This window comes from Amphiprion ocellaris, chromosome 21 (assembly GCF_022539595.1).
Source record: "Amphiprion ocellaris isolate individual 3 ecotype Okinawa chromosome 21, ASM2253959v1, whole genome shotgun sequence".
Classification (NCBI taxonomy): Eukaryota; Metazoa; Chordata; class Actinopteri; family Pomacentridae; genus Amphiprion; species Amphiprion ocellaris.
In genome coordinates, this window is record NC_072786.1 from 22,272,084 (window position 1) to 22,293,329 (window position 21,246).

At 41.6% G+C, this 21,246-nt stretch overlaps 2 protein-coding genes across 3 annotated transcripts in view; one reads left to right on the forward strand and one right to left on the reverse strand.

Annotated features, from left to right (window-relative positions):
• Positions 1–711: 711 nt before the first annotated feature.
• elk3 (ETS transcription factor ELK3) lies at positions 712–13,912 on the forward strand. 2 transcript variants are annotated; one of them, XM_035945777.2, is made up of 6 exons: positions 712–1,092; positions 5,646–5,745; positions 5,828–6,065; positions 6,369–7,094; positions 8,380–8,502; positions 12,114–13,912. In XM_035945777.2, the coding sequence occupies exons 3-6, from the start codon at positions 5,859–5,861 to the stop codon at positions 12,207–12,209; spliced, it is 1,152 nt and encodes a 383-aa protein (XP_035801670.1). In that variant the 5' UTR covers positions 712–1,092; positions 5,646–5,745; positions 5,828–5,858; the 3' UTR covers positions 12,210–13,912. The 2 variants fall into 2 exon arrangements, with proteins under 2 accessions (XP_035801670.1, XP_023120658.1); XM_023264890.3 differs by lacking the exon at positions 5,646–5,745 and having other exon boundaries at positions 729–1,092.
• A 58-nt stretch (positions 13,913–13,970) lies between these two features.
• Positions 13,971–21,246, reverse strand: part of cdk17 (cyclin-dependent kinase 17) — a 50,470-nt gene continuing 43,194 nt past the window's right edge. Inside the window, exons 11-17 of the mRNA XM_023264868.3 lie at positions 20,981–21,101; positions 20,709–20,806; positions 20,498–20,603; positions 20,257–20,299; positions 19,406–19,496; positions 19,222–19,299; positions 13,971–17,627 (exon numbers count right to left, since the gene is read on the reverse strand). Of these exons, the coding sequence (XP_023120636.1) occupies positions 17,587–17,627; positions 19,222–19,299; positions 19,406–19,496; positions 20,257–20,299; positions 20,498–20,603; positions 20,709–20,806; positions 20,981–21,101 (578 nt within the window). The 3' untranslated portion in view covers positions 13,971–17,586. The remainder of the gene's footprint in view (positions 17,628–19,221; positions 19,300–19,405; positions 19,497–20,256; positions 20,300–20,497; positions 20,604–20,708; positions 20,807–20,980; positions 21,102–21,246) is intronic.

A 21,246-nucleotide genomic window follows, 5' to 3' on the forward strand; every position in this document is an offset into this window, starting at 1 on the left:
CATCATTTTCAAATACTGCAGCCAACTGCACGTTTACATTTTTATGAGAACAAAGAAAACTACAACCAGAAGGAGAAGACAGGCTGTAAAGTCAGAGAAGGAACGTCAAGCAAAGTTTAAAAAGATACAGACATATACACAGACAGATAGATACACACATACAGACACAATATATATGTGGTATTTATTCAGTTAATTTATAGATTTAACTATGGCATTTTACATTCATAATTGTATGCAGTTGTTTGTACAGATAAGCCTTCAGAAACTGGTTCATTTCTTTTAACAATATGATGCATTTTATTAAATTGCATTCAAAGGTTGAGCAACATTTTAAAGTTACCAGAAGGCCCGAACCTGACCTCGTGTGTGTGTGTGTGTGTGTGTGTGTGCGTGTGTGTGTGTGTGTGTGTGTGTGTGTGTGTGTAAAGGAACAGGAACCCCTCCCGGTGAGCAGGAAGAGGGTGACGTCAGTTGTCAGTTGGCTCAGCGCTGAGTAGAGTCACAATTACAATGTGTGCGTGTGTGTGTGTGTGTGTGTGTGTGTGTGTGTGTGTGTGTGTGTGTGTGTGGCAGAGAGAGCGACTGAGGGGAAACAAAAAGAACGAGTCTGCCTGTGGGCTATTGAGTTAAAGTGTGTGTGCAGAGAAAGTGTGTGTGTGTCCGCGTTGCGCGTGGCTTGGCCCAGTGGTCTGAGTGTGTGTGTGTGTGTGTGTGTGTGTGTGTGTGTGTGTGTGTGTGTGTGTGTGTGTGTGTACGTGAGAGAGTGCGGTTGAAAGAGGAGGTGTGTTTATGGGAAATAGAGATCGTGTGTGTGTGTGTGAGTCTGTGTGTGTGTGCGCGCGCGCGTGTGTGTGTTTACACAGACGGGAATACTGCGCCAGAGGAAGTGCGCCCGTTCTCCGTCTGCGCGTCCCGACTTCCTGCTCTGAGGCAGGAGAGAGAAAAGCTGCGGATCCGCTTTCAGACAGCGGGGCAGCAGCAGCAGCAGCATGGAGCCCCAACACAGCGCACACACACCGCTGTAAAGCCCCAAACGCACACATCACGCACCGGCAAGACGACAGAGGAGCAGCCGCCGTCCACAGCTGGGTAGGTGCCATGTCTCCTTCCATCTACAACTTTCTGAAGTTGTGTGAGTGCGAACTTGTGCGTAACGGAGACACAGAAGTGGACTTGGATTAGCTGTTAGTGTATTTGTTGAAACCTTCCATCGATCAGAAAGTCACTGTCAGCTTCAAAACTGCATAAAAGTCGCGCGTAAACTGTTAAACCTGTGCGTAAAATGAGTTTAGGCTGTGCGTAAAGGTGTTGAAGCCGCGCCTTTACCGTTCTCTGCTTTGGAACAAACCCTGGAACAAACAACAATTTTGGAGGTTCCATTTAGGGCAAAAAAAAAAGGAAAAATAAAAAGAGGTTAGTGTACCACCTTCTGTGGAAAAATCAGCCGTGGCTCCTTTAAAAATCTAGTAGTAGACTTTCTGGTTTGTCTGGACCTCGCAGACTAATTGCCATGCGCTTCCGGATTGAAGCTGGCAGCAGACAACATCTTGAAAATGAGTCACTGGTGCAAAACAAAGAACCGTTTGAGTTCCAGCAGAACCCCTGCTCCCTCTCCACACTCACACAGACATATTTCCAAAAATAAGAAATACCCAACCCAGCGAAAATGGATGGAGAGTCGTGTGTGGTTTGTCTCTGCTGGTCAAGATGACCCTGAGTGTGTCTGATAGATTCACATTTAGAGAAGAAGAATCTTTATTTATTGATCACCTATGACTTGTGAGCTCACAGAGAGAGAGAGTTCAGAGACAATCAAAATCTGAGGACCAGTGACCTGATTCTGAAATCCTTTAAATCATCATTACCTGCTGCTTTGTTTCTCTCAAGTCCAGACATGTTAGAAGGTCACAGGGTGTCCATAGATCAGGGACTGACATCAGGACACAAATCTATCCACCATATGCTGCTAATGTAGGTCTGTGTGTGTGTGTGTGTGTGTGTGTGTGTGTGTGTGTGTGTGTGTGTGTGTGTGTGTGTGTGTGTGTGTGTGTGTATGTGTGTTCAGGTGGTGCTCTTACATCCATGAAGTGTTAACAATGATCTTTATATAAATAAAGACATTGTTTGTTCCCGGTGGTTCCCAGTGGCAGGAATTCCTGGAGAGGGAAGACCTCTCACCGGGACTGACGGCCCTGAAGCTCAATGACAGGAAGCCTTGGTTTAGACAGACAGATGGACAGACATATCACTACTTCATCCCCTCTCACACACACACACACACACACACACACACACACACAGGCCGGAAATAGGAAGCTAGAATTTGCTTGTTTGTGTGTGGGTTCATGGTGTTGGGTCATTGTTTGCACCACATGCACTTTCCTCCTAGCTGCTGGTTGGTTTCCTTTTAGAAAGGCATAAAGACAGACGTGGGTGTTGTATTTTTAGACTGAATTGATTACTCTGGTATTACTGAACCACATGTTGTTTTTATAAATGCACTCAGTCGCTATTATTTCTAGAGATGTCCTCTCCTCAACCGTTGCTCCATTAACGAGGCAGATGCAGTTACCAGGGGGATTTCTGGTGCAACGTCATATCGTCATGGCAGCAAATTAAATCAGCTTCTAATCAGTTATTAGCTGCTTTTCTTTTCTCGGTACATACAGTGTGCTGCTCTGGCACTTACAAAGAACTAATCTGAGAGAGGAGACCAAAACAGACGCTCACAGACAGTCGGTGGTTTCCAGGTAAACACGTCGGTTAGGCCCATGCTTGTCTTGGCAGAAGGTCACTGACCACATCCTGCTTTATCACCATGGAAACATCTGAATGCCGACCAACGTCTGGACCGCGCTCTCTTTCTCTGTCACACACACAAGATGAAACATTGTGCACAAATGGGATTGAACTACATCTGATTTAGAAAAATATCACAACTGCAAACAAGTAGCCTTAAATCAAGTGAATATAAATGCAGCCCTTTGCATTGTTTTGCATATTCAAAAAAAAGGAGCATGGGTCAAACAGTTCATCTCTATGTTTTTTTCCAGTGTTCACACCAATGGTCCTCACCAACACACACTGTAAAGTACACTTCCGACGTCTGCTCACAACTTGCACGAGGAAGGAGCAAAAACACGAACTAATTCATGCAGACGCAGGTCTACATACTGTACCTGCCAGTTCAAGGGAAAGTAACACAAATAAGTACATAAAGAAATAGAAACAGAGAGCAGAACACATTTAAGGTGAGACATGACAAGTTTTTTTACACACTTTTTTAGGTCACTTTTGAGATTTTGAGATATTTAGCTTCGACAGTGAAAATGACTAATATATATATTTAAGTGTTTTTCTCACTACACTTTGTCTACTGGACATTTGTGCAAATTAGCTCATATTAAATCGGATGAACTCCTATTTGCATATCTAACACAAAAAAAGTGATGATCTTAATTCCTTACCTGAAGAACTTTCATGATATCTGTTAGTTTACATTTTTACCCGTGTAGTGATTTCCAATAAGAACGTTTGGACGTTAACAATACACATCTCTCACATTCACATTTCTTGAAAGAAACCAAAGTAGCTTTCCTGATAAAGATAGTTTCAAATCTGTGCTATCATTTAGTAACAGCAGCAAAAGAATCGATTTTATTTAATCAAAACTATTTCTCTGAAGTCTGTCACATTTTGGCATTCAGTACGATGTGTGTAAAGGTTCCTGGTTTGCCTTTAGAGCAAAAATAATCAAACAGGGGAGTCATTTCCATTTCAAATAATCATTTTGTGGAAAAGGGGTTGTTCGGCTTCCTCCCACAGTCCAAAAACATGCTGAGGTTAATTGGTGATTCTAAATTGTCTGTAGGTGTGAATGTGAGTGTGATTGTTTGTCTCTATGTGTAGTTCTGTGACAGACTGTTACCTGTCCAGGTATCTCCTGTCTTCCCTCTAAGTCAGCTGGGATAGACTCCAGCCCCCCCATGACTCTAATGAGGATTAAGCGATATGTAGATAATGGATGGATGGATTTTGTGGAAAAGTAAAATCTGTTTAAAGTTTACAGTCAATCCTCTGACAGCTCATAATCCTGATGAAGTTATTAGCCAAGCTAACCGTTGATGTCTAAGTTCGAATTGATTAAGTTCTAAAATGCATTTCTAAAAGCCTGAAACTATTTATTTGGTGAGAGAGACCACATATTAAAGTAAAAAAATGAAATGGAGGACTGACACAGTTGTGGTTTTTACAGTAGAGATCAGTAGATCAGGGTCCACGACTGTGTTGATGCTGACAATCCTCCCCCTCTCCACCCACCTACACCACATCTCTTCCTTCCTGCTTTATGTCTCTTTATGTCTTCTGAGTCATATGAGTCTCAGCAAGTGAGACACTATCGAAGATTAAAAACACCATCAACTTACTTATATACTGTATGTAGATATTCTATATATCTCTCTATATATTTTTTAATTCTTTAATGATTAGCTTCACTGAGCTGAAGGCTCACTCTTAATTAAATTAATCACTCTGCCAAGGAACTCGGTGGAGTTATGTGATGATCAGTGTTGGTTTGACTGTCTGTCTTTTAGCAACATTACTGAAAAATGAACTAACAGATTTGGATGAAATTTTCAGGGAAGGTCAGAAATGACACAAGGACCAAGTGATTAGATTTTGGCAGTGATGCAACGTATAGTCTGGATCCACTTATTTGTTAAAGATTTGTGTATCATTGTGAGGTAGCGTCACGGCGTCTCTAACTATGACAACAAGTGAACACTACGTCAGCTGCCTGCTGATGATCACATGATTGTGATCCTACAACAAATCCACTGCTGCAGACCACGAATTCTTTAAAGATTTCATCCTTCAGAAATCATACAACAACTGAGCAGCCTTGACAGAGTACTGTGCTCTCTCACTGCTTTTCTTGTTGATAATACTTTCTGGAACATTAACACAACTATCAGTTTTCACATCCACTGAACTGAAATACTGCATATTACACAGGCGGTGAATTTTAAAGCTGCACTAATCGGTATTTTTATAATAACAATGGATCAAAATATGAGTAATGTGGAAAGTGTTCCTTACAATAGCAAATCTGCTTAAAATGATAATCCAACTCTGCTGTTCGATTCATCAAACAGAGCATTTTAGCCTCTTTTAAGCTCATTGTTTTGTTTTGCTTCTAACTGTCTGCAGCTTTAATGTTCTGGTTAACTGCTCTTATCAAACCAGTGCTTCCACAAGAAACCGTAATAAACCTGCTATAGGCTACTGGTGCAGTGGAGCATGGAGAACCACATATTTCACTCAGAAGTCAGTAGAGACCAAGACATGGTGAAAAATAGACTTAATATTTGATATACATTCACCAGCTAAACAGCAACGTAATTCCAGATAAATGCAAAGGTTGCTCCATGTCTACTGGACATGTAAATATGCAGGTGTTTGCTAATGTTGTAGCCAGAACTACTTTTTAGGCGGTAGGTCTGTTGTGTTTACAGCTTGAAAATGATGAATGCTGCTTTAAGTTTGAAGGTATTAATCCTCCAACTGAGGACCACATGTCCCATCAGCATCTCTGCTTCAGGTTCTAAAGCGAGTTTTCTTTTTCCTCCATCATGTGAAAGTTTCAGCACTTTTTCCACCAGAGGAGTAGTGACGTCTTCCTGATTTATGCCATGAAGTAAACCTGAAGTGTCCCCTGCAGAAGAATACAAGCCATTATAGGTTGATGTTGTAACTTCTTGGTTACTCAAAGCAACATGTGGTGGTTGAACTTCTCTCATTAAGTCCTGATTCTCCCCTGCAGATCTCCGGTGTCTCTTTGGTGTCGCCCTGTCATGGAGAGCTCCATCACTCTCTGGCAGTTCCTGCTGCAGCTGCTGCTCGATCAAAGCCACAAACATCTCATCTGCTGGACGTCTAATGACGGCGAGTTCAAACTGCTCAAGTCAGAGGAAGTGGCCAAGCTGTGGGGGCTGCGCAAGAATAAGACCAACATGAACTATGACAAGCTGAGCAGGGCGCTGCGATACTACTACGACAAAGTACGCAACACATACAGCTGTGAACAAAAGTTCACATACACTTGTGAACACCATGTATATCATCTTGAATTTCCAATCACTCGTAATCAACACCAACACGTGTCTTTATTACAAAAAACAGTCATTTCATTCTTTCATTGCATAGGAGTCATTGGAAACTCCAAACTGCCATGAAATGCTTGGTTTTTGTTTACAACTGTACATTTCAACGATGCAACATTGTGACTGGTTTCATGTTCCGGTCAAGATAACACACCAGAACTGTTTTAAATGGGTTTAAATTATGTCTTGTTTCTTCTGCAGAACATCATCAAGAAGGTGATCGGCCAAAAGTTTGTCTACAAGTTTGTGTCGTTCCCTGACATCCTGAAGATGGACCCGGCCGTGGTGGAGTCGGGTCGCAGCAGTGAGGAGAGTGTCGGGGCCACATCAGAGCCTGAGGCCGAGGACGAGGACGGAGCTGACAGGAACCAGTACCTCCACTCTGGCCTGTACTCCTCCTTCAGCATCAGCTCCCTGCAGCGCTCCTTAGAGCGACACCGGCCCGTCAAGACTGAGCCCAGGTCCGATCGCCATGACGACAGCTCCTCCGTCATCCGGTTCATCACCAACCGTGGCCACTCCTCCCTCCCCTCCACCCCGCCTCCATCCTCCACCGAGAACTCCCACCTCTCCAGGCTGTCCCCTCGGCTGGCCGGCTCTTCCTCCTGCTCCTCCTCCCCTCCACAAAGCCCCGCCCACACACTGGGGAGGGGGCGGGGCCAGATCGCAGAGACTGATGAGTCGGAGTCGAACGCTCAGCCTCTGAACCTGTCGTCTGGTCAGAGGGAGAGGGAGAGGTCACAGAGCACAACCACACCAGAGAGGAGGGGACTGGCCAGCAGTACGCCAACCAAGGGCAGGAAACCAAAAAGTCTGGAAATCTCCTCCTCCTCCCTCCTCCTAACAGGCAGCGACCTCGTCTCCATCGCCCTCAACAGCCCGGCGCTGCCTTCAGGGTCCCTGACACCCACCTTCCTCACCGCACAGGTACGACATTACACATGTGTTAACACCACTGCACACACACTAACACACTACGGCCTCCATGAGTACATAGGTGAGGAGTGAGAAGAAGACAATAAAGAAAGTCAGACAGGGAGGAGATGGAAAGAGGTGAGCGGAAAGAAAGGAGGAGGGGAGGAAGGGAGGGAGGGAGGAGGTTCATAAGTGAAGCCATATGTTCCTCAAGCTCCTGATTCACTGGCAACAACACACTGACCAAACCAGGACAGTCTGACTACACTCAGGCATTCAGCTGACGCTCTTATCCAGACTGAGTAATCAGACGCCGCTGTGTGTACATCACTGACGGAAAATAAAAGTGGAGGCTAAACCATTCACTCATTACTCATAAAGCTCATGTGAAAACTTTGGTTTGAGTATTTACAGCTTCTTTTTCAGTCATAGAAACATGTTTCAGAAGTCTGGATCCTTTTCTAGGCCTTGTCCCCCCTTTTCACTTTAAAGTCCCACCTTGAAGCAGCTTGTGATGGTTGCTGCTCTTTGATGCTCTGGTAGCTTCTTAGTAGCTTCATCTGGCTCTGAAATGAGCAAAAACCACCAAATCATGTACAGAAATGAACTCACTGAGCGATGATCGGTGGCTGGCAATGAGATATGATCCAACACTGATCTGTATCTTTTCACAGGAAGAGTCTGAGATGTGAAGATTTTATGCTCTGATCAGACACACTGCAGTAAAGAGATAATATGAAATAAGGTGGGATGAAGATTGAAATGCAACAAATGTCCTCAGCTGGATGGGGCCACTGTGGTTCATGGTCAGCACCTTAAACCCAGAAGCAACCAGGACACACCTGAAAATCAACTTTTAATGATTTCCTTTGCTTTGAGCAGACTTTAGAATCTGCAGTCTGCTGAAAATATATCTGGATTTGAAATAAACTCAGTGGCTGTTCTTGTATTTGCTGTGAGGATGTGAACACAAAGGAATCCAGCAAACTGTTGTTCCAGCACCTTTGATCCCTGGCTGTTGTAGAAAAGAAAACCAAGCTGGTCTTAGTTAAATATGAGACAGAAAATAGATGCCATGAATAGTGTATGAGGCTGCAGGCAGACGGTCTGCCAGCTCTGCTCCATGTCAGTTCACTAGAGGGCAGACTTGGCTGTGGGCTCTGGGTGAGACTGAATGACATGACAGCTTCACCGCTGGCTCTGAGCAGCTCTGTGGACGGACGAGCAGCCAGAATAAACACCATCAGCTCCTTCTCGGTGTATTTATCCCCCTGACATTTGGTTTTTGTCTACGTAGACTCCGTCTGGTCTGCTGCTCACTCCCAGTCCTCTGCTCTCCAATATCCGTTTCTGGTCCAGCCTGAGTCCAGTGGGACCCCTGAGTCCCGCCCAGCTCCAGAGCCATGCACCCTTCTTCCAGGTAACACTCATTTACTTATGGCTCCATGCATGAGAGGACTTTTAATGATGAATGTTTGGCTCAGCTAATCCTAGTCCTATCTGATCACATCTACATTAGTCAGACAGAACTACCTAAAGGACAGGGCTGCTTAAAACAAACTAGTCTGAATGAGGTGTTGTCTGACACATAGAGAGGGGTAGCTGACTTTTTAAGGGGTATAACGGTGCACACTAAATTTAAAGCTTAATTCTGAAGCAGCACAGTCGTTTTAGTTGTAGTGGATACACTTAGAAGTTGTGCTGCTGCAGCCCTGGTGATTGGTTACTGAGCAAAAGTTACATAGCTCCTCCTGCAGTCAACTTCCGACTTTTTAGCTTCTTAATTTACCATGAAACAACAATAAAACAACCCACACATGTAGGTGCATGACACTGCCTACATGTCCATTGTCTAATTATGTATAGTTCTGAGAAACCATGTAAAAATCGGCTGAAATTCCTGAACAGTAAATGAATTATTTTTGTTAAACGCCGGACTGAAGCGTAAAATTTACACTTCAATCACACATTGATTGCTACATTTTAAAATCCATTGTGGTGGTGTACAGAGGTGAAATTACCACCATTGTAGAACTGTCTAAATTAGGAGCCGAACCCTTATGCTTCCTTCGAGGTCAGTATTGATTATTAGTGACGAAGGAGATCAATAACTGATAATGGAATTGATTTGCAGTTAATAAAAAAGGGGAATTTCAGTCCAAAAAAAATTTGAATAGAACAAACTCCAACGCAAAACTTTGTCAAAATGTTTTGTTTATATAGTTTACATACAGGTCTGCACAGTGGATCAGTGATTAGCACTGTTGCCTTGCAGCAAAAAGATCTCCGGTTTGCATCCCCGCCTTCTTCTTCTTCATCTTTCTGCATGGAGTTTGTATGTTCTCCCTGTGCATGTTTGGGTTGCCTCTCCCAATCCAAAAACATGCTGAGGTTAATTGGTGATTCTAAATTGTCCGTAGGTGTGAATGTGTGTGATTGTTAAGTGGTATAGAGAATGGATGGATGAATAGTTTACATATGTTCAATTAAAAGACAACTTTTCAACATTTATTCTTTAGTGCTGATTGGCTTTTACTCATGAGTGTATCCAATTAGATACAGCTGTGGGCGGGACATTGGCCCAGACCCCAGAGTGGGTTCATCAGAGTCAAAGTAAAGCATTTTAAAATAATTTTAGTGCAAATCAGTTTTTAAAAGATGATATAGATAACTGGAAAATGCTGAACATTGACAATGTTCAGGCAAATAATCTGGTTGATCCCTAGTCCAAAAACATATGGATCTGACTGTACATCAGAGTTTTTGAACTTGAAGACGGTAAAATCAGTTAAAGTGTCTTCATCCTTCAAAGATGTTGCTTATTTTCCTCTGCTTTATTGGGAGCTGACTTGTTTCTCCTAAGTCTAAGTATGGCACTCAGCACAGTCAAATTATGCCCCAGTTTTGTCTCTGAAATGATGGAAAACATGTTTATAGATAATTACGTAAAGTGCGTCCTCAAAATGCTCAAGTGGTTTCACTTCTAATGGCCCTAATGGATAAAACGACAAACAGACTTGGTGATGATGGATACAAAACCTCCTTCTGCTTATGAACCACCTCAGCTTACAGCAAATCCCTCCCTTATAACTATAGGCCTTTTATAGTCATTTCACACTGCAGATTTACCTCTGCAGTTGTTTTCATGCAGCTCTGTGTGTGTGTGTGTGTGTGTGTGTGTGTGTGTGTGTGTGTGATTCACCGTGTGCCAGGGTTTCAAAATAAGCTACAGATGTTTCCGTTCTGGTGCAGACAAGAAAAGGGGGCAACTTCCTGTTGGCTCGGGGGAGAAGGAGAGGGTTGGTTGGTCAGGAGCCCCTCCCACCTGTGTCACTTTTCCAGCACAAACAAACACATGCACACACTAAACCCCCAAATAAACTGTTTAGCATCTAATGACCAGCATTGTGTTCCCCAACGACAGGATTTGGTGCACTGTTGTATTTAAAGTGCAATAAAATCTACTTTGTCCAGCAAACTGGAGCTCTGTGGATAATAGAGAAATCACTTGATGCAACATAACCTTCAAACAGCTTCAGCAGAACATTAATTTTCATCATTTATAGCAACAGTGATTCTGTGGAAACAAATCCTAACATCAAGCAGCCAGTGTGTTCCTTCAGGATGGATGCAGTACTTCAGAGACCCCCTGAACAATTCAGCATTTACAGATGCAGTTACTGGCCAGGAGGAGAGGGAGCAGACAGGGTTGAAACTTTTACTCAGACACTCTTAATACAGCTGCTTCTCTCAACTGTATGTGAACAGTCTGGCGCAACAAAATGTACGTCCACTTCTTCCATTTCTGACGTGGTTGAACGCACTAGCTCTGGTGAAATTGCCACTTCTGGGGATGAAAAATTGATGTGAAAGTGGAAATGCCAAAAACTGCAGTTCCTTAAATGGCCACTTGAGGCTGGTTTCAAAAGCGAGTCAAACTCCATAGACTTTAGTGTTGAAATGTTCAAATTTTCGTAGAAAAATAAAAACGTTTACAGCCTGATACAAAAAGTGTTTTGGTCTCCATAGCTAATTTCCCTGTTCATGACTACTGTACAGCGGTGGTTTTTTTTTGTTTTTTTTAAAAAATATATATATATATATATAACTCACCGGTTTAAATTGTATTTAGGCTTAAGTTTCTGCATAGTTAGGGACATGGGTGCCATTAAAGGATCCATGGATCAGAGATGTTTCCACGTCTTTACCACCTCACTGATGCCCAAATAAGAGGGAAATTAAAAATTTCAACAACAAAAAAATTCAACAGCGATAAAAATGCAATATCACACAGCATATTATTTACTCAGAGGGTAAAATAATAAAACATGCACAAACTATAATATTGCAGTCATTGCAAATCAGCTGTTCCCCACCTGACTCATTAGTCGGCTGAAGAAGGAAGGCCCTCTTATTAGGACACACACTACACTTTTCAATAAAAATAGCATTAAATGAATGATAAATCCAGTCTAGGCATTGTTAATGTGGTAAATGATTATTCTAGCTGGAAACAGCTGATTTTTAATGGAATATCTCCATAGGGGTACAGAGGAACATTTCCAGCAACCATCACTCCTGTGTTCTAATGCTACATTGTGTTAGCTAATGGTGTTGAAAGGCTCATTGATGATTAGAAAACCCTTGTACAGTTATGTTAGCACAGGAATAAAAGTGTGAGTTTTCATGGAAAACATGAAATTGTCTCGCTGACCAAAAACCTTTTAACGTTTTAATGTATATTTCTCATATCCTCTTAGCTAATATTAATCTGTATAGGTCTGAGTTAGTGTTTTTATTTTTCATTCTGCTTGAAATGGAGTGTGATAATGTAAAACCTACAATTTATGAATGTAAGTTTTGTTTGCTTGCACCAGTGATGTGACAGGATTCATTCTCAGAAAAATCCCAAAGTGAGATTCTCTGAAGCTTCACGATGGCAATAAAAATCAACAGCAGCAACCGGTAAGTGTATGAAACACTGTCCTGGGTTAAAATCTAATCGCTGTGTTTTCCATGATCTCCCTACAGTTCCCCACTCTGCTGAACGGACCCCTTCCTGTGCCTTTACCCAGCGTGGACGCTGCCTCTCCTCTGCTGCTCTCCTCCACGTCCCACAAGTCCTGATGCCAGACCGAGCTCCAGGAGCGAACTGGGCCAAAGCAGCCAGAGCTGGGCACAAATCAGAACCAAACCAATAATCATTAAACTGTCATGATGAACCACACAGGATCTGGACTCCATCTGAGTCCAGCCACCATTTGGTTTTTAGACCTGTTCCTTTGCATTTGTTACAGAAGAAACAGGAGCGTAACTCTGAAGCTGTGCTCTCTGAGAAGAGTATTTGCGTTAGACATTTCATTGTACGTTTGTTTACTGCACTCAACATCTGTGTTTGGTCTTTTGCTCTTGTTTTCAGCACATAAACCCCTAAACTTCTTTTCATACAAAGAAATGAGTGGAGGTTAGACTTCAAACATGCATCTCGTCTCATTTTAGAAGCCATCTCCTTGCACTCTGTCTTGAAGATCCGTGATCTGGACTGGTCAAAACTGTATTCATGCCATTGCTATTTTTCCCGCTCATTTGACTAAACCCAATATCCACACTGCTGACTCAGACAAAGGATTACAATCCCTTACTGAGCTAGAAAGATGAAACCTAGAATGGCAGAATCTTCCCTAACTAAACTCAAGCACAGCTTTTTTTTAATTAACATGTTTGTTGTGCTCCCAAACAATTAAAAGTTGCTTTCTTGCAAAGGATTAGAATTACTCAACAAGACTGTTTACACTCCCACAGATGTATGTATAAAATGAAGCTACAGCCAGGAGATGGTTAGCTTGTTAGGCTTGCTTGGTAGGAGTCTCAAGACTGCATTATAAGTACCTGACAGTGGAGATCGCCTCATTGACTCCTCTCTCAAACTATGTCTTCTCTGTGCTTAATGTCTTCAAAGGAGTGTCTCTTATCTGACAGAGGAATGTGAACTGCTGAGTCTTGTCCAGTTGTTTATTCTTCCCTATGTATAGATGTGTGCACTCTTCGCTGCATCACAGTTAGTTAGCTTCAGAGGAGCTGATTGGCAGGTTTTCTTACCTTTGGATGGAGCCAAACTAGCGGTTTTCTCCCCACTTCAAGTCTCCATGCTAGGCTAAGCTAATCTGCTGCTGGCTCCAGCTTCATATTGATTTCACACACGTCAGTCTTCCCTTTTAACTCTCAGCAAGAAAGCAAAGAAGCATACATTATTTCCCCAGATCTCAAAGAATTCACTCAAATTTGATCATAATGGAATAATAACTGGATAATTAGACGCTACAGGCTTCAGAGGCCGGTAAAGAACTCACCATTGATCATATTGTGCTTTTCCTCACCAACACTTTCATTTAACAGACCGTATCTCCAAATGTGCATAATTTTGGATATTGCAGGTCTCAGGATTATTGTTACACAATTTAAATAGTCCAGATCTTGATCCTTCGAGCTGGAAATGTGAACATGAGATGGACCCTTCACTGACTCCTAGCAGAGCACCTGCTAGCCAGAGCGCTACAATGCTGTGGAAGTCTGTTGTTTTCTGTATAATTTCCCAAATTTATTTCAATGCACTGTACTTTTTAGCCTTGTACCAGCTGTGCCTTCCATAATGTAAGATTAATGTAAATGTGTTAAGCTTTAACAGACATGCCAGGTCAAAACTGCACAATGGCTCCTGGTTATTTTTATAGTGAATTAATGGAAGTGTATTCTCAGTGATTTGCTTGTTTTCAGCAGTTTTTAAAATGAATTTCACTGTTTTTAGAATAAAATGAATGAATTTTCTGCAATTTTTCGTTGGGAACACCGGATCTTTTACCATTCAAACAATGACAGCTGCACAGACAGTTTATGAAACAGTTTAAATTTACTTTCGATGGTTATGAGAAATAAATAGTTCCAGTAAAAAGAGTCACACACCAACTGTTCACCGGCAGCTCAGTGTTTCAGAGAGGTCGAGTTCACAACACAGCAGGCCTTCCATGCATCAGGCACACACACATACACACACACGCTCAGACATGTTCACATAACATTAGGTCATTCATACGTTTTGAAAAAGTACAGTTTTACAATGATAAATATTTAGCTGTTACAGAAATCTCCTTTCGTGCATGTTACTGCTGTTCATGTACAAAAAGTCATATTAGCAGAAACACAATTTGCAGTTTGTAGTGAAATAATCCTGCATCCTTACAGATAGACAACTGAAAACTGAAATGCAATATGAGCTGAAGAAGGCTCGATATTTTTAAAGGTGCAGAGGGGCAAATTGTGGGGTCAATACATCACAAGATATCTACCATTAATAAACTGACTTTTTTCTATGAACACAGTAAGTGGTACATTGTTTTAAATGTAAACAGTTCACAGTATATTCATCTAAATTTGTGTTGTAACCATGTGTGTACTGAACTGTACTTCAGTACTGCATTAAAATACAGAATGTTTACAGGATTATTTCACTATTAGCTGAAAACAGTGTTAAAGTTAATCAATGCTCTTAGTTAATAATGAATTTATCAAGCATTAGCAGTGCCTCCAGCACTTTTCTACCCAAACAGTATGTTGTAACAGAGAACTCTAGTGTTGCTCAGACAAATCCTATAAATCTCAACAGACAATAAATATGAAATTTCGATGTAAATGTTGAGCAAACAAGCTGCACTAAGTGGAAAACCTCCCTCAGACCTCCATTCGCGTTCAATGTGTGATGTTCAGTGCACTCCTGGTGTTCAGTGCACATGTTTATGTACTGCACTCTGTTCTGTTTTTTGCTACTGTGAGTGCAGAAAATGCTCTCCGCCACGTGACTGTTGAATTTTGTTGCAAAATAGTCGCTCCTTTTTAGTCCTCGCTCTGATATTCAGAGACTGTCACAGAAATGCAATGTTTACCGTTAATCTTTCAAAGGAATGGTTTGACATTTTGGAAAATATGCCTAATGGCTTTTGTGCTGAGAGTTAGAGATAAAGATTGATGCCACACTTGTGCATGTACACTAAACATTTAGCAGGGGCCAGCAGCTAGTTAGCTTACCTAAACACAGATAAAGACTAAAGAATCTGGTAAAAAGCTAGCTCTGCAGGTAAACACAATCTGTCCATCAGCATCTGTAATGCTTAGTAATTAACACGTAACATCTTTTAAGAAAAGACGAAAAACCCAGCTCTTCACTGAACACGTTTACACTTGACAGACTGCAAAAAAAAAAAAAAAATCCTGTTACCTCCCACACCACGGTCCTATTATCACTTGATTTGTTTTATGGCTCTTGTCCAGGTTGTTTTGTCCTGACCAGATCCTTGCTTGTGTTGTATCTACTCTCAGATGTACACAGTTTTGGATAAAAGCATCTGCTAAATGAAACTGTAGAAATTGTAGAATTATAGTTTTTACATTTGCACAAAAAAACTAAGTGTAAAAGTAAAACAGCGTGATTTTAAAGAGGGCTATGTGCAGCTAGCTAAGAAAAAGTCCAGCAGGTAACTGAGATAAACTGACACTTGTTTTTACATTTACGTAATCAAAGAAGATAAAATGTGTTGGTTAGTAAGCTTTACAGGTCCTGTTGGGCAGATTTTTTTCTAGTTACTTCTGTTTCTCAGGTCTTTGTGTTGAATGAAGCTAAGCTAAGCCAATCTGCTGCTGCACCTTCATTTTTAGCATCCAAATAGTTGTGCCAATTTTCTCGTATGCAATATTCTCTCAACTGCCATATTTCATATCTCCCGAAATGTCAAACTATTCCTTTAAAAGCAGTGAAACTCCTGGAAACATCTGGACCACATGTGGCTACACCGACCTTGGCCCATAGCAATGAGAAAAATAACATATGCAACTAAAAGAAGGCAGGAATGCAACTCATCACTTTTGCAAGAGTGATTTGGGGAGATCTTCCATTTGCTTCAGTAAACATGTGGTCAAAAGCAGACTTCTCAACAGGCTTCATCATCTGTAGCATCACTGTCAGTTGCAAACGACACAGCGGGCAGTTCAATCTAAAATTTCAATTTGAAATCTCTTTTTTGTACAAATGCTGAAGAGGGCAGTGGTCCGACGTCAAATGGAAAATAACTATTTTGCTTTTTGAACAGTCCATCCCGATCCCAGCTATCCCACCTCTGGAAAACATGCCACAATGACACTGTTGTTTCACAAGGAGAGCTCAAAGGTCACAGACACAGAGAACATATCTTAATACTGTTGGGTAAAACTCGGCCGTGTTCAGGCCAGTGTCCCTGATTCAAAAAAAACAAAAAAACAAACAAAAAAAAACACACACTGAAGTGCAAGTTAAAAACAAAGAGTTACTGCAGTGAGACCTCCAAATACACACAGAGCAGAAAAAATGTAGTTTGCATTTTTGAAGAAAAGAAAGCAGTGGAGTCCTGGCAGTTCAGTGAGGGGTTTTAGGGAAGGCTTGCTGACTTCCTGTGGGACGTCACATGACTTTGTTTCCAGCTCCAGCATTCCTCTTCCATCATCTTTCCGCCAGTCTTCCCAATTGTGTGCCTTCCCTTCACCTCAGTTTGGTCCCGATGCTGAGCCAGAATGGTGGAAAGGAACCCAAGAACCGAAAGCTGGATGTTGTGATGTTGGCTGGGCTCTGTGTGTGCTTCTTTAACTCCTCGGCTGTCAATCCACTTACAGTCATGCTTTCTGACTTTCACTGTAACTCTCCAGGGCAGCAAGCCTTCTGAAATCTGAAATGTTTTGGAAAAATGACGATGGGAAATCCAGATAAACCATTTTTTCCCTCCATCCAACACCATCTAGTGTTCCAGCCTTTCTAAACCTGGAAATGTTGTAGAGTTCAGTCACGGAAGCTCGAAGAGAAGCAAAACATAATCTCCAAATATATATATATATGTAGATATACATATTTTTAAAAAAATTTGAAGAAATTGAAGCTTTCAGTCTCCAAGCACAACAAGAACAACAACTTGGATCACAGCGTCGACATCAACATCAGTTGAATTGCAACTCAAAAGAAGCCGGAGACTTGTAGTCAGAAGAAGAACAAGAGGAATTTTACTGACTGCTCAACTGTACATGGCGTCTCGAGTTCACATCACGTGCACACACACACACACACACACACACACACACACACACACACACACACACACACACACACACACAAACACATATACACGCACGCACACACACGGTGTGTTAAATACAGACAGTAGTAGTTTAGCAGCAAAAAATTCAACCTCACCCTGCCCCCCCAATAAATAAACACAGTCTCCAAATAGATTCAACTCAGAGTCACTCACTCAGAGGGGTGTAGGGGTATGTGTGCGTGTTCATGTGTGTGTGCGTGTTCATGTGTGTGTGTGTGTGTGTGCGTGCAGGTAAATGGGAGGGGGTCGTCACTCCGAGGGGAGGTGGGCTCATGCGAGACGTTGCTGGGAATTGATGATGAAGTTGGCCAGTGGAGCATCCTCTTCAGGAAACATTAGAAGAGCATGCTTTGCCGCCTGTTGATCTTGCCGTTACCTGGAGAGAGAGAAAAAACTGTAAAAATACAACACCCATGATGCCTTTGGTCTACAAAAACTTTTGAAAATAATGACATTTTGCCAAAATGGGGAGCGATGATTTCACACATGGTGTTCAGATTACTTATAACAAGAAGTCCTATTCTATCTGTGTTGATCCAGATACTACTCCATTTGAATTATGAGACGATTATAAACCCAAACCAGGCACTAAATATCAGGATATCCCAGCCTCTGCTGCTTTAGTTTTAGTCCTACGTTTAATAATCTGCGTCTTGGAAGCCCCCAACTTTATGGAAATGTAACAATAAATCACCAGATTGTCCCTTAAACTACCATAATCAAATATAACCAACACTGAGAAGTGTGTCAGCCTCTATCTGCTCTGCTCTGCTCTGCTTGACCTGCTTTTTGATGATTGCTATATATTTACACTACCGTTCAAAAGTTTGGGGTCACTTAGAAATCTCCTTATTTTTGAAAGAAAAGCAGTTTTTTCTATGAAGAGAACATTAAATGAATGATAAATCCAGACTAGACATTGTTAATGTGGTAAATGACTATTCTAGCTGGAAACAGCTGATTTTTAATGGAATATCTCCATAGAGGTACAGAGGAACATTTCCAGCAACCATCACTCCTGTGTTCTAATGCTACATTGTGTTAGCTAATGGTGTTGAAAGACTCATTGATGATTAGAAAACCCTTGTGCAGTTATGTTAGCACATGGATAAAAGTGTGAGTTTTCATGGAAAACATGAAATTGTCTGGGTGACCCCAAACTTTTGAACGGTAGTGTATATAGTAAGTAAAGTTTTTTTTTCTTTTTAAAAAAAAAAAAAACCTTCTGAACTCCAAACATCGCTGGCAGGTTTGAAAGGCATGTTGTCTATAAAACAAACAAAAAGATAACATCCCAAGTCCACCGTTTCTCAGAGCCAGAAACTGTGAAAACAGAGACAATTGTTGGATTTGAGCTTTCTGACTGTCTTTGAACATGTCATTTGCTGGGAAAGTTAGCCAAGTTTAAAATCGTGATATGTCTTTAAAAGCCCTTCATTCTACACGTCTTATTAAAAAATTACCAAAGTAAACTGCATTTATCATCCATATTTGGGAAAAAAATGAAAATTAAAAAATTCTGCTATCATCGGTGCTACTGTGAAGCGATTAGTGACTCAGCTGTGACCAACAGTTGTATGACAAAAATTCAGGGATCTTTTTGACTGAACTAGGAAATAGGAAACAAGCAAAGAAAAAAAATGTAAGCAGTAAAAAATCTATATTACACATCTGTCACACCTGTGGTCATTTGGAAAAATGTTTTGTTTTTGTATTTTGTTTTGGTCTTATGATTTATGGCGATTTAAATGTGTCATATTGCACTGAAACATGTTTGAGTTGTCTCTCCTTCTAGCCATGGTTGTGCTGTTTCCATAGAGATGCAGAACATTACACTGCAGTGAAAAATGAGCCCACAGTAAGTAAAAATGTGACAGGAACAGAAAACACATAGAAACTGCTTGGGGTTCAGAGGGTTAATGATCTAACAAGCTGTGGTGCTGAAGTGTCTGCATGTGTTCCTCACCCACCTGACTCTGGGTACGAAGAGTTCCTGTAGCCAGGGTCTCTCTGCATCTGCACTTCTTTTAATGTGAATAATGATACGCCTGAAACACAAGGGAGAGCTTCAGTCTGCAGTAAGGAGCGGGAAACAAAAGAGAAAGCAGTGACAATGCCAGAGGAAGACAGCTTTATTAAGGTTTCTGTGCTCACTCTCAGGCAGTGTGTGCACTCTCATCCCAAGCTGCCTGAAGTAGGAATGTTTCATCGCCTCTTCAGCTGAAATCCTCTTCTTGGATTCATACTGTTGAGACAGAATCAGATGGTATTAATCATCCTGTGATTTTAGCAGAAAATGCTGTGCTGGGTTGTTGTTATGTCTGCAATCAGGAATTCACCTAGATAAATTGTGAAATACATTTAAAAAAACAAAACAAAACAGGAACTATGTGTATTTTCATTGAAAATACCGAGTAAGAGAAAACACTGACAGCACTGCGCCCCCTGTTGTCTACAACTGGCCCTGAAGAAATATAATCAAAAAAACTATCTGAGCACTAGTGGTGGAGAGCTTCAGCTTTGTATCTGTGACATTTTTAACATAACAGTAACAGAACAGACACAGTGAAACATGTTGTGCTGGTTATTACTGTGGGAAATACACAGTTATTAAAAAAAAAAAAAAAAACAAGTTGACAGCACCTAAACATAAAACATCTGCCTTGTTATTGGTTAGTTTTTTCATGATGTATGGCACTTTCTCACACTGCACAGAATACAATTTTGAGCTCTCTCTAGTTCTAGCTATGGCTGTGGTGTTTCCACAGAGAAGCAGGACGTTACACTGCAGTAAAAAATGAGCCCACAAACAGCAAAAATGCTTGGGGATCCAAGGGTCAACAATTTTTAAATGTTTTTATTTTGTTGTTGTTGTTTAATATGTAACGATGCTTTAAGAAAGGAAAAGAAATTGACAAAAATGATAAATACATCATAAATGAATGTACATGACTGAGTTTAGAGTGAAATGCATTCTGGGTGTTATGACTGAGGTAAACACTCACTCTGAGGAAAGCCAGCAGCAGCTCGATGCCCTCACCGTCTAACCTAAACACAAAAAGAAGAGCAACATTTTACTGTCTGCCTGCAGCATGGCCTGATGGGAATGTGGTACTCATGGGAGGAAGGAAGTGGACAGACATCTCTGCAATGTTCTACAGGATTTCCTGTCTGCAGCGTGCACACACACACACACACACACACACACAGAACATGGGTGCATAAAGACAAACACAAATGCAGTACCTGGGGGCGTGGTTGATTATCGGCTGAGGTTTGTATTTGGGGAAATTGTAGGATTTAAACTCTTCGATGGCGGAGATTCCTGGCCAGTTTTCCTCTGTGGGTGTGCCTGAAGTCACACAATCACAACCAATCAGGCGTACTGTACAATATGTTGCCACATGTGGTAGAACAGCTAAACACGTGGTGATCTATTCTGGCAGGAGATGCTCACCCAGTAGCCTGAAGATGAGGTGGAGCTCGTCCTCCACAGTGGAGCCTGGGAACAGAGGCCGACCCGCAGCCATCTCATAGAATATACAGCCAACACCCCTGCAGAAGCACACACACAAAGGATTCAAAGGAATTCATGTAATGTAAAACAGCACATTAATAGCTGCAGTAACAACAAAACAGAAAAGTGTTGTACGGCTGACAAACAGTTATTTGATCCATTGTAAATGCAATAATAAAAAGTATTAATAGAAGTCCTGGTAAGCTTCCTACCACATGTCAATCTGTGTTGAGTACTCTGAGGATCCCAGCAGAACATCAGGAGGCCGGTACCAAAGTGTCACCACCTCGTTGGAATAGGTTTTAGTCGGGACAGACTTTGCCCTCGCCAGACCTGAAAACCCACCAGACAGACACACACATCAGGATTCTCACACAAGAAATCAACATTTAATGTGTAAACAGGACAACTGAGCAAATGCTTGTAGGATCTCCCTCTGAAACACTTTCTCCAAAGAGCAACAGGACTGTTCCTGCTC